The 13,858-nt window shown below is 40.9% G+C and overlaps 1 protein-coding gene across 3 annotated transcripts in view; it reads right to left on the bottom strand.

The window, feature by feature from the left end:
* The window catches only part of mapkapk5 (MAPK activated protein kinase 5), a 61,564-nt gene that overhangs the window by 12,517 nt on the left and 35,189 nt on the right, over nucleotides 1-13,858 (bottom strand). For all 3 annotated transcript variants that reach the window (XM_072587964.1, XM_072587966.1, XM_072587965.1), the window contains 5 exons: nucleotides 13,211-13,398; nucleotides 12,822-12,942; nucleotides 9,097-9,227; nucleotides 5,125-5,240; nucleotides 896-1,000 (listed from right to left, as the gene is read on the bottom strand). In XM_072587964.1, the coding sequence (XP_072444065.1) occupies nucleotides 896-1,000; nucleotides 5,125-5,240; nucleotides 9,097-9,227; nucleotides 12,822-12,942; nucleotides 13,211-13,398 (661 nt within the window). The remainder of the gene's footprint in view (nucleotides 1-895; nucleotides 1,001-5,124; nucleotides 5,241-9,096; nucleotides 9,228-12,821; nucleotides 12,943-13,210; nucleotides 13,399-13,858) is intronic.

Genomic DNA, 13,858 nt, shown 5'->3' with positions numbered 1-13,858 from the left:
AGGGGATCAAGGGTTATGGGGAGACTGGGGTTGAGAAACTTATTGGCCATGATTGAATGGCAGAGCAGACTTGATGGGTTGAATAGCCTAATTTCTGCTCCTATGTCTGTCTGATGGTCTCTATTAAATTGTGCCCCTCCCTATGCTCTCTCTCTCTCTCTCTCAACATTTTTCAAAGCCCCCTCAAAGTCTTTCTTTTCGACTACCTCTCCAAACTCTTTACATAGTAGTAGATTCTCATTTATGCCCAATATCTCTCATCCCTCCTTTGCAATGTACATGATAAATTTTACAATAAAGATGCTATGTAAATGCAAGGTTTTAGCTGAAAATGCACTCTGGCCTCCAACTGTGTCGTCAGAATTGAACAATTAAAGATAAAATGTTAGCTAGTGCATTGGCACAACTAAAGATTTAGTATGTTAATCGGAGCATGTTACTTGGCATCCTTTCCTGTGGCTGAGTGTTTTTTTGGATCAATGTGTACTTCAATAGAATTGGCTCCCTCCGGTTGTATATTCTAGCTAAAATAATGCTTCCATTCCAAGTTGAAGTGTTCATGTTTCATGACTAAGCTTACAAGATGCACTCAAAAGATCAGGATCAGGAAAGAATTCTCATGCAAATCAATGGTCAAAGACACAAAGACCTCAATATCCCTGAATTATATGCATGCGAGCAGTGGGTACAAAACACTATACATAAATTTGATCATTAGAAACTGGAAATGCAGTGGGCAATTTCCCAGTCACCAAGGCAAGCTGCAGAATGGTGTACACATTGAAAGGTGAAGATTCCTCTTCCGAGCGTCTCTTGGATAAGATCCACGGCAGTGTTTTGAGTAGGCTTGGCTAAAATAAAAATATGCATGACAATCCAGCTGCTGTTCTCTCACCATTCCAGCTGAGGCTCTGCAGCATGTCACGAAGACATTTACAGTCTTTGTTGTACTTCCAAGCCTCCTGCATCACCTCGTTCAACTTCTCATCTTCATTCTCTCCTATCAAAACAATTAAACATTGAACATGTGCATGTGACAATATTGCAATTTTCTTTCAAATCTTATTTGTTTCGCCCTGCAACTCCCAAAAAAAAATTCCCTCAGCTGGGAGGATAGATGTAGGCACTGTATAGATCTCTGCCAGCACAATTCTTAAAATTGCCAGTAACACCAACTCCAGATTGGTAGCTCTCATACAGCAAATAAACTAAAATTCCTTACAAACAGCAAGGAGAATAGTATTATTCAAACTGGTGATTAATATCAATAAATCTGACAACTTTAACTTGTGGGTACTGTTGGCTACACAAAACAGTGTCAGGAGTCAACAGCACTAGCAATGATTTAATACAACGTAGTGACGGCTTTGATATACTGGCTAGGCAGATGAGTACCATAATTTCCTGGGAAAAAAAGAACTTTACATTATACCAAACAAAGAACAAATAACTGCACATGATGGAAATCTGAAACAAAAACAGAAGTTGCTGGAGAAACTTAGCTGGAGAAAATACAGTCAATATTTCAGGTCCAGTGACCCTTCTTCAGAACCCACCTAGCTAATGGCAGGTGTTGAGTGTGCTTATACTGAATGCCTCAATATTGCTACATATTGGTGGGGAGCCAGGGAGAAACAAAAATACTGATCGGTCAACTTGCCTTCAAGCTGAAATCATGGAATATTGTTTATTATCAGAAGAGAAAAACAAACTTTTGAATATCCTAGAAACATTACCATCCTCTGACAAGCCAAACAAAGACATGCACGAGAATTCCTAGAAACATGGCATTCCAACAGGAACTCTTATCAACAAACACATCCAGTTAGATCCCACCTACCACCCCCTGAGAAAAGGAACCGGAAGTAACTTCTCCACAGCAAGTGATATCACCAACCCAAAGAAACCCAAACATATCAATAGAAAGCAGGAATTTTCAGCATTGCTTCACCTGAGGCCCACTGAAGATGTTACCTAGTAAGGTAACGAAACATCTGGAAATGAACCTGCCAGCTCAGCGAGCAAACCTACATCCAAAACCTCAACCTGAGCTATAAATCTTCTCAAACCATTACTTGGGCTAGCCATCTCTAAGATGCAAGAGGGAGCACTTCATCTGGCAGGCACTTATTCCTGATGAAGGGCTCTTGCCCAAAACGTCGATTTCGCTGCTCGGTTGGATGCTGCCTGAACTGCTGTGCTCTTCCAGCACCACTAATCCACAAGTGCGTCTACTGCAGGCCAAGGGACAGCTAACTCAAAATTCTCCACCAGGTGTCTCTTATTCCATGGATTTTACTCTAATGAGGTCAGATTAAACACAGGCAGGGTTGAAGTCTTAAAATCACATTCCCAACACACAATGGCCCTATTCTCATCATGGGCCTTGCTCGGCAGGAACTTGAGAGGGTATCAAAATCATTATCAGCTTTAAACAGTGCAAATGATTCTACAGTACACTTTTCAAATAAGATCATGAAGATCTCCAGTGTCCTAGTCAAGATGCAATCCTCAATCAAAACTACCAAAACAGATCAACTATTAGTTGATCTCACAGTAAAGCAAAAACACAAATTGGTTGCAGTGGTTACCTAAGAAAGGATAGCCTACACTTCAATATCTGTGAAGCTTTTTGAGATGTTCTAAGAGCACAAAAAGGTGCCAAACAAACAAGTCTCTCCCCCTCTCTCTCTCTCACCACCCTACAACATATAATCTCCACACGTTCAGCTAACTGTCTGCAAAGTAAGGAATTCCTAGGGTGAAAGGCAAGGCTGGTAGGTATACGAAGAAGTGTTGGATAACTAGAGAAATTGAGTTTTTTTTTGTTAAGAACAAGAAGGAAGCAAATGTCAGGTACTGTCAGCAGAGATCAAGTAAATCCTTACAAGAAAATAAGAGTACACTTGAGGGGGAAATCAGGAGGACAAAAAGGGGACATGAGATAGCTTTGGCAAATAAGGTTAAGGAGAATCCAAACAGATTTTATAAATACATGAAGGACAAAAGGGCAACTAGGGAGAGAACAGGACCCCTCAAAGATGAGCAAGGCATCTTACGTGTGGAACCGCAGAAAATGGGGGAAGATACTAAACGAGTATTTTGCATCAATGACTGCAGTGAAGGAGAACATGGAAGATATAGAAGGTGTGGAAATAGATGGTGACAGCTTGAAAAATGTCCATATTACAGAGGTGGTGTTGCTGGATGTCTTAAAGGTGGACAAATCTCCAGGACCTGATCAGGTGAACCCTAGAAGCTAGGGAAGTGATTGCTAGGCCCCTTGCTGAGATATTTCGATCATTATTAGTCACAGGTGAGGTGTTGGAAGACTGGAGATTGGCTGACAAGATTTAAAAAAGGTGGTAAAGAAGGCCAGGGAACTATGGACTCGTGAACCTGACATCAGAGGTGAGCACACTTGTTGGAGGGAATCCTGAGGGACAGGATTGACATGCATTTGGAAAGGCAAGGACTGATTAGGGATAGTCAACATGGCTTTGTGCATAGGAAATCAAGTTCATAAAACATGATTGAGTTTTTTGAAGTAACAAAGACAATTGATGAGGGCAGAACGAAAGACATGACATATATGGACTTCAGTAAGGCTTTCGACAGTCTACCTCATGGTAGACTGGTTAGCAAGGTTAAATCTCATGGAATACAGGGAGAACTAGCCATCTGGATACAGAACTGGCTTGAAGGCAGAAGACAGAGGGTGGTGGTGGAGGGTTGGCTTTCATACTGGAGACCTGTTATTTATAATAATTATTTAGATGTGAACATAGAAAGTATAGTTAGTAAGTTTGCAGAAAATTGGAGGTGTAGTGGGCAGTGAAAAAGGTTACCTCAGAGTGCAATGGAATCTTGATCAGATTGGCCAATGGGCCGAGGAGTGGTAGATGGAGTTTAATTTAGACAAATGGGAGGTGCTGCATTTTGGAAAGGCAAACCAGGGCAGGACTTACACACTTAATGGTAAGGTTCTGGGGTGTATTGCTGATCAATGAGATGTTGGAGTGTAGGTTCACAGTTCCTTGAAAATTGAGTTGCAGGCTAATTAGGATAGGTGAAAATGGCACTCGGTATGCTTCCCTTTATTGGTCAGTGCATTGAGTATAGGATTTGGGAGTTTATGCTGTGACTGTACAGGACATTTGTTAGGCCACTTTTGGAATATTGTGTGCAATTCTGGTCTTCCTCCTATCTTGAGGATGTTGTGAAACTTGAATGGATTCAGAAAAGATTTACTAGGATGTTGTCAGGGTTGGAGGGTTTGAGCTATAGGGGACAAGCTGAATAGGCTGGGGCCATTGTGCCTGAAGCGTCAGAGGCTGAAGACTGACCTTATAGAGGTTTCTAAAATCGTGAGGGACGTGGATAGGGTAAATAGACAAGGTCTTCTCCTTGGGTGGGGGAGTCCAGGACTAGACGGCATAGGTTTAAGGTTGGGGGGCAATTTAATGGGGACCCAAGTTGCAACCTTTTCATGCACAGGGTGGTGTGTGTGTGGAATGAGCTGCCAGAGGAAGTGGTGGAGGCTGGTACAATTACAATATTTAAAAGGCATCTGGATGGGTATATGAATAGGAAGGGTTTAGAAGGATATGAGCCAAATGCAGACAAATGGGATTAGATTAGATTAGGATATCTGGTCAGCATGGACAAGTTGGACCAAAGGGTCTGTTTCCTTGCTGTACATCTCTATGACTCTATGCCTTTAGATCTATTAGACTTGCCCATTGCTGCTGATTTAGACAATGACAGGATTAGTGCAGGTCAAAATGCACTGTGCTCTGATGGGGTGGAAATTTGGAATCAGGAGTTTAAAAAACAGGCTTTGCTTCCACTCAACGTAGCTGCAATTAGGAGCTTCGCATTTGGAGGGAGAGGTGCTGCATCACCTATGTTCTATTACATTAGTGAATAATGATATAAATGTAGTGGTTCTACAAAGTACCCAGCTATCATGCCACTTACAGATAAGTAGAACAACTTGTCAGAACTCTGGTGCGTATTACGATAGAAGTTCACTTCACCATGGCCTATTATTTTTAATTCCTTATTTTGGGATAAAAGACTCAATTTCTCCCAATCCCCTTGAAATTCATGGGACTGCCTTACCAGCTTGTGGTAGAATACACTGCGCAATGACATCCCGCAGTTTTTCTAGAGCGACATTGGCATCCTCTGCCTCATTCTCTGGATCATGAATGTAGACATCATCCTTGGGTCTCGTGCTGTAACAAAATGACAATCTATTATGGCGGGGGGAAAAGCTCCTGTATGAACAGGTGTAATTAGCCAGCCAAATCTGAGACACATTTAGTGGGCTAAGACATTAAACAGGCTTATTTTCTTAAAATAAAAAAAAAACAAAAAAGAAGGAAGAAAAGGTAGAAAGAATTAATAAAAATGAAAAGCAATAAAAAAAAACACGAGAAGAGCGACGGGAAAACTGACATTACCCATCTCGCCCCCACTACAAGTGTGCCATCTATCAGGCGATCGCGCTGTGGCACTGGTGATGGTCATTGGAGAAGTCCGACGTCTGGATTGCCTGCCTCACCTGCTGGCTGAAGGAGGCTATCTGGAGGCAAACAGCCATATGAGAAAAACAACAATGGGGAACATTTAGGGAAATGTTATTTTTTTTTCATCTTCTTAAAGGGGAACAGTCTTCACTTGAATCATTGTATAATCCTAAATGTGATAAAAGGAGATCCCTCCTCTTGGTAAGATTTCGTTTCAAATCTGCAGTTCGCGTATTCCTCTTCACAGGTCCGAGAACAGCTGAATCTTCATTATACCCCATGCATTCAGCAACACATCTGTAGTGAACATACTAAGCTTAACCCATCTGGAGTCCAACAAGGACTCCCTTAATGAGTTTGACAGCTCCAGCATTCACTCACTATAAAAGGCTTGTCAAAGAAAGCCAGATCTCTAGCTCTCAGATTATATCTGGCTCTACACTTCTATTGATAGTATTTTTTTTCTGTACACTTACTAGCATCTCAGTCTTGCCTGGATCTTATTTTATGCTTTATAACCGCTAGCCAGATGGAGAACCAGGATGTCGTTTTGTGCAGCCTCTCCTGTGTTGGACATCATGAAGTTCCATGTCAATAAATGAAAGGACGACACTATCTAGGAATTCAACAAGTCTGGAGTGCATTTTACTCTTCCATTCAGATCACTGCTGAAAATGCCAATAAGATATGATAAGCAAATTTTAAAATCATGAAACTGGAGTAAAAGGAGGAGCAAGAAACCATGTGCGCCATTCTTTATAATGCTTAGGACTGCATGTCAATTCAAATGAACACAGTTTCCCTTTAAGGAGGATTCAACTGTTGCAGTATTGGTGAAAAATTTGAACACGGATTGTAACAAGTTTTAGAAAGAGTCCTCTTGGAACAACGTCCATTTCAAATCAGTCCCTGCTGTAACCAAAAGTTTGAGAGCTCACCGATGACTTGCTGGGTAAATGCCCGTATACAAACAGGCACAGAGCCATACAGACCAGGAAACTCCCAGTTCATCCCTTGTCTGTGTTGAGTTAGCTCCTAGCCAGGGTAGGAGCTAATGGCTTCAGTCCCAGGTTTGAAAGTGGCAGAGGGGTAGAGGGCTAAAAGTATCAGCCAGGGTTTCCATTAATGTTTTACATATGCATGTCTGAAGAAGAAAGGAATGGGCATGGCTGTGATTCTTCCTCCTGCCCCCATGATCAGACTGCTTTTTTCTGTTTCCCAGACACACACATGAACAATGTACAACTGGAATATGTATTAGGATAACCACTGACCATGTAACCGTACCCCAACTCAAGTCTGAGCCTTAGGTTCAGGTAGGATTAAAGAAAAAAGGTCCAAGAGTCCAATACAGTTTAAGCTAATGTTTCTGACTACCAAGCTTTCAACATCATGAAACATCACACATTTGAATGTGCAAATTAAATGTTAATTCAGAGAAGCAACATAGCAAACATTTTCTTTGAACCACTTGTTATTAAACAACAGCCTGCAATTTTGGGGCAGCACAGTGGTTAGCACTGCTGTTAGTACTGTTAGATACATAAAGGAATCTTTATCAATCACACTAGATACTTGGTGGTTTCAGCTTGCTAAACCTAAATGACTGCATGAGCTTTAAATGTTTCATCTACAAAACTTGGCCAGAGTCAACATCTTTATGCAACAAGTCATGCTGATTGATCAGCCAATGAGAACACAATTAGCTCCTGCAACCACTAATGATCTGAGCTCCTGATTTAATTCCTTAGCTGAATCTCCTAGCCTTCAGGACCATCATAAACCATAACCTTTGAACCTCTGAATTGCTATACATATTGAACAGAATCAAAAATCTTTTAGCCGTTTCAGGTTCGTAAGATGCTGTTTTAAGTTACTATCATACTGCTTTATTTTGGTCTTTATTTTGCTATGCAAACTTTGATTTGCAATAACAGCTTTGATTGATATAGTATCTTTTAAACTTGGGAGAAAATTCCCAAGGTAATTACAAGCATATAAATGTTATCCTACATACATTTAATATACTATAGTTTCAGAGATTTGTAAAGAGATAGGTAAATTTTCCCGAAGGCAAAAATTAATACTATTAATTTATTCAAGCTGTTTTCAATTTTGTTTCCTCCTTTCCTCATTGCAATGTTGGGGTATGGCTCCATGGGCCCATTCTTCAAGTTGATATACTAGCAAGCCCAAAAGTAAGCGTCAGCAAACTATTTGACCACAAAGGGCATCACAGCCAAACTCAATCCTGTCCCCATCTGACATCCAAAAGTGTTTCTTCCCAGCATGTACAACTTCAAAATGATCAGGAACAGGAACAATGGTTGATCTACATCTTCTTACCCAATAGGCACTGAGGCTAAGCATAAAACTCCAACTGTTGCCTTGTGAGGTCATTTAATTTAACATACACAATCAAATCTGTGAAGTCCTAATCTGTATAGCTTAGTGATATATTTTGCAACGCATCGGAGGAGCTCAATTGTTCACTGTGAAACATTTTAGTGGACTCCAGATATAAACTCACATACAATCCTGATGAAAGCAAAGAATGTGAGCAAACCAAACCACCTCTTATTCACTCCCATTCTTTACAATTCTTGAAACAAACATGAAATATTTCCAATCTGCAATGGTCTGCATGATTAATGAACTGGTTAATTTCATCTTCATATTTTTCCAAGTCTTGATTACTTTTAGTAGAGAATGATTTTGCTAAATGGGGTGTGATTAGGGCAGTCTGATGGCCACTCTTACACAAAATAGTTTTTATGTGTGTGTGTTTTGCAGAATTATTTGCAAATTAATTCCATTATTAGGGTTAGTCTGTAAACTGGAACAAAGCAATAGTTGGTGGGGAAAAGAATGAACACTTTGTTGACAAAGAGAAGAAATACAGTAACTGTTTGGGCACACTGCGATCAAACTATTCAATCCAAGTGCAGCACAGAGGAACAAGTAAAAAAACAAGTGCACTTTCAATTTTCCTCACCTAAAGATACTGAGTTTAGTTGCTGTACAATTTAACAAGAGCCCAGGCAGTCTGTTGAATATGAAACACATCAGCCATCAGATTATGTTTTAACCAAACACTCCACATCTTGTCTGATTTTGATACATGAAGATCTTTCTTAGGGGCTGCTTAATAGTGCCCAAAACAGGAATCCCAGTATTCCTCCTCCCACCCCAAGGTACTAAGGCAAGTGTTTGTACCCCCATTAGTGCCCTGGCTAGAGTCAATTAGCACAGGGAATGAAAATAACTTGGACCTTGCATGGTGTTCTTACACTCCAACAATCAGGTGAGTTCAAACCAAAATTAATTAAACTTATTCCAATTTGTTTGTTCCTTTGTGCTTGATTTTGTTGTATAACTAAAACCTTGCCATGGTTAAAGGACAGATGGTATTCTTCATTGTCGAACTCTGCAAATAGAAGTTGTACAGTAACCAGTGCGCACACCATCTTGTCCGATACAAATTCCGCTAGAAATTAAACAACATTTTTCATCAATATACATGGCTGAGTTGAACAAATTGCATTCAGTAAAATACACTTACCCAAATAGCTTCCTCTTGCGAAGAATTGGGTTATTTACAGAGTTTAGAGGTTTAAGGCTCACTTTCAGATCCTGAATTCTCATACTGGCCAGCTGCTCTGCATGGGCTTGCTGGATCCCAGCAACCATTGCCTGCGACATAGTTTCACCATCAGTATAAGCTGTATTACATGATAAATACCAGCAGACAGCACCTTACAAACAGAGCAGCAATTATACTAACAACCACAGAGCTTCCTTTAAACTAGGAATGAAGCATCTGCGATGCAAAAAAAGCTCAGCCTACATTTTTCGAGAAATAATCAAAAGCCTTGTGAATCAAAGTTATCGCAAACACACAAGACTGAAAGCTCTCAATCAAAACTACCATCATCTGGGTTTTAATCAATGTTTTAGGAATAAAGGAAAAGGAGGAGAAATACTAACCATTACATAATACATTACACAGAGTCAGAGTCAGAGATGTACAGCATGGAAACAGACCCTTCAGTCGAACTCGTCCATGCCGACCAGATATCCCAACCCAATCTAGTCCTACCTGCCAGCACCCAGCCCACATCCCTCCAACCCTTCCTATTCATATACCCATCCAAATGCCTCTTAAACATTGCAATTGTACCAGCCTCACCACTTTCTCTGGCAGCTCATTCCATACACATAGCACCCTCTGCGTGAAAGAATTGTCCCTTGGATCTCTTTTATATCTTTCCCCTCTCACCCCAAACCTATGCTCTCTAGTTCTGGACTCCCCAACCCCAGGGAAAAGACTTTGTCTATTTATCCTGTCCATGCCCCTCAATTTTGGAAACTTCTATAAGGTCACCCCTCAGCCTCTGACGCTCTAGGGAAAAAAGCCTCAGCCTCTCCCTATATCTCAAATCCTCCAACCCTGGCAACATCCTTGTAAATCTTTTCTGAACCCTTTCAAGTTTCACAACATCTTTCCCATAGGAAGGAGACCAGAATTGTACTCAATATTCCAACAGTGGCCTAACCAATGTCCTGTACAGCCGCAACATGATTTCCCAACTCCTGTACTCAATACTCTGACCAATAAAGGAAAGCATACCAAACACCTTCTTCACTATCCTATCTACCTGCGACTCCACTTTCAAGGAGCTCTGAACCTGCACTCCAAGGTCTCTTTATTCAGCAACATTCCCTAGGACCTTACCATTAAGTGTATAAGTCCTGCTAAGATTTGCTTCCCCAAAATGCAGTACCTTGCATTTATCAAATTAAATTCCATCTGCCACTTCTCAGCCCACTGGCCCATTTGGTCAAGATCCTGTTATAATCGGAGGTAATCTTCTTCGCTGTCTACTACACCTCCAATTTTGGTGTATTCTGCAAACTTACTAACTGTACCTCTTATGCTCACATCCAAATCATTTATGTAAATGGCAAAACATGAAGGACCCAGCACCGATCCTTGTGGCACTCCATTGGTCACAGGCCTCCAGTCTGAAAAACAACCCTCCATCACCACAATGTATCTACCTTTGAGCCAGTTCTGTACCCAAATGGCTAATTTTCCCTGTATACTGTGAGATCTAATCTTGCTAACCAGCCTCCCACAGGGAACCTTGTCGAATGCCTTACGGAAGTCCATATAGATCACATCTACTGCTCTGCCATCATCAATCCTCTTTGTTACTTCTTCAAAAAACTCAAATCAAGTTTGTGAGACATGATTTCCCATGCACAACGCCATGTTGACTATCCCTAATCAGTCCTTGCCTTTCCAAATACACATACATTCTGTTCCTCAGGATTCCCTTCAAAAACTTGCCCACCACCGACGTCAGGTTCACTGGTCTGTAGTTCCCTGGCTTGTCCTTACCACCCTCCAGTCTTCCGGCACCTCACCTGTGACTATTGATGATACAAATATCTCAGTAAGAGGCCCAGCAATCACTTCTCTAGCTTCCCAAAGAGTTCTAGGGTACACTTGTTCACGTCCTGGGGTTTTATCCACCTTTATGCGTTTCAAGACATCCAGCACTTCCTCCTCTGCAATATGGACATTTTGCAAGATGTCACCATCTATTTCCCTACATTCGATGTCTTCCATATCCTTCTCCACAGTAAACACTGATGCAAAATATTCATTTAGTAACTTGTCCCATTTTCTGTGGCTCCACACAAAGGCCGCCTTGGTGATCTTTGAGGGTCCCTATTCTCTCCAGAGTTACCCTTTTGTCCTTAATATATTTGTAAAAACCTTTTGGATTCTCCATAATTCTATTTGCCAAAGCTATCTCATGTCCCCTTTTTGCCCTCCTGATTTCCGTCTTAAGTATACTCCTACTTCCTTTATACTCTAAGGATTCACTCGATCTATCCTGTCTATACCTGACATATGCTTCCTTCTTTTTCTTGACCAAACCCTCAATTTCTTTAGTCATCCAGTATTCCTTATACCTCCCAGCCTTTCCTTTCACCCTGACAGGAATATACTTTCTCTAGATTCTTGTTATCTCATTTCCGAAGGCTTCCCATTTTCCAGCTATCCCTTTACCTGTGAACATCTGCCTCCAATCAGCTTTGGAAAGTTCTTGCCTAATACCGTCAAAATTGGCCTTTCTCCAATTTAGAACTTCAACTTTTAGATCTGGTCTATCCTTTTCCATCACTATTTTAAAACAAATAGAATTATGGTCACAGGCCCAAAATGCTCCCCCACTGACACCTCAGCCACCTGCCCTGCCTTATCTCCCAAGAATAGGTCAAGTTTTTGCACCTTCTCTAGTAGGTACATCCACATACAGAATCAGAAAATGTTCTTGTACACACTTAACAAATTCCTCTCCATCTAAATCCTTAACACTATGACAGTCCCAGTCTATGTTTGGAAAGTTAAAATCCCCTACCATAACCACCCAATTATTCTTACAGATAGTTGAGATCTCCTTACAAATTTGTTTCTCAATTTCCCTCTGACTATTAGGGGGTCTATAATACAGTCCCAATACAGTGATCATCCCTTTCTTATTTCTCAGTTCCACCCAAATACATCCAGGGAGGTTATTTCCAGGAGTATCCTCCCACAGCACAGCTGTAATGCTATCCCTTATCAAAAACGCCACTCCACCTCCTCTCTTACCTCCCTTTCTATCCTTCCTGTAGCATTTGTGTCCTGAAACATTAAGCTGCCAATCCTGCCCATCACTGAGCCATGTGTCTGTAATTGCTATGATACCATACCCTGAATTCATCTGCCTTCCCTGTTATACCCCTTGCATTGAAATAAATGCAGTTTAATTTACTAGTCCTACCTTATCCCTGCCTGCCCTGACTGTTTGACTCACTTCTGTTCTCAACTGTACCAGTCTCAGATTGATCTCTTTCCTCACTATCTCCCTGGGTCCCACACCCCCACCTTACTAGTTTAAATCCTCTTGAGCAGCTCTAGCAATCTCCATGCCATTATATTAGTCCCTTTCCAATTCAGGTGCAATCCGTTCTTCTTGTACAGGTCACTTATGGCCCAAAAGAGATTCCAATGATCCAAAAACGTGAATCCTTATCCCACACACCAGCTCCTCAGCCATGCATCTATCTGCTCTATCCTCCTATTCCTGCCCTCACTAGCTCGTAGCACCGAGAGTAATCCAGATATTACTACTCTATGTAATGCTAGAGGTGGACAATGGCACTGTAATTACACTAGGAAATATGATGTATTTTCTGTGCCAAAGTCATTATTAGTTACTGAGGATTCACCTTGTCCATCATCATTTGGGAGGATGGAAGGATGTTATCTAATGCTTCTGTGGAGTTCAGCCAGGGATGATCCAGCACCCCCTCAATATTTAGTCGTTCCTCCGGCTTTACTTTCAACAACCTGCAGGAAAGAACAGACTCTAAAACTGGAGTTTGGACAAGAAAAAAGTTCATAACAGTTTTGAATCAACTAACAATACAAATAACAAAATCAAATTAAAAAACTGGGCACAAGTTAAATATACTTATATGGTAGAACTATTTATCCTATAACAAAATGCAAAGTCAGCTTGATGACCAATTTTACAAATTTAATTTGCTTTTCTATAATGCCTTCAACACGACATAGGACTCATCTTACTACACAACAATCCAGCTACTCAACTCACTTTCTCACAATGTCCTTTGCCATTTCAGAAATCTGACTCCATTCTTCTTCTGGGAATTCAAAACTTCCTGTCATGATCTTTTTCCGCATATCCTTTGGGATAGTCCGGCTGTGGTGTTTGGAATAAAATGGTGGATATCCACATAGCATCACGTAAATTATTACACCCAGCGACCACAGGTCACAGCTCTGAGATAATAACAAAGAAATATAAAAAGTAAACTTCTTAATGAAAAAGATTTTTCATGAGTTTATGGGAAGTTATCAGTAATTTACTTCATGAATTTACCTAATGTTGATTCCTGCTCTTACTCGGATCCTTCACATCATTTGTGCAGGAAAACTGGATAGGCAACTCCCTGGTCTCAAGTGCTGGCTGGTATGAAGACTATGCTCACTTATGGTGACATGTACTTCAAGTCAGCCTTGGCAGAATTCATATGGAAATGGGAATCAGAAACAGGTGGTCTTTCAGCCTGCTCCCTAATCTTGAGGGAGTCTTACAAAAACAAAATTTACAAAATTATGACAGGACTTGACAGGGTAGATGAAGGAAAATATTACCACTGGTTATAGGGTCTAGAACCAGGGGTCAGAGTCTCAGAATAAAAGGCAAACCATTTATGTCTGAGTTGAAGGGAACTTCATT

The sequence above is a fragment of the Chiloscyllium punctatum genome, chromosome 17 (genome assembly GCF_047496795.1).
Source record: "Chiloscyllium punctatum isolate Juve2018m chromosome 17, sChiPun1.3, whole genome shotgun sequence".
Lineage (NCBI taxonomy): Eukaryota > Metazoa > Chordata > Chondrichthyes > Orectolobiformes > Hemiscylliidae > Chiloscyllium > Chiloscyllium punctatum.
This window is presented reverse-complemented; position numbering and strand designations above follow the sequence as displayed.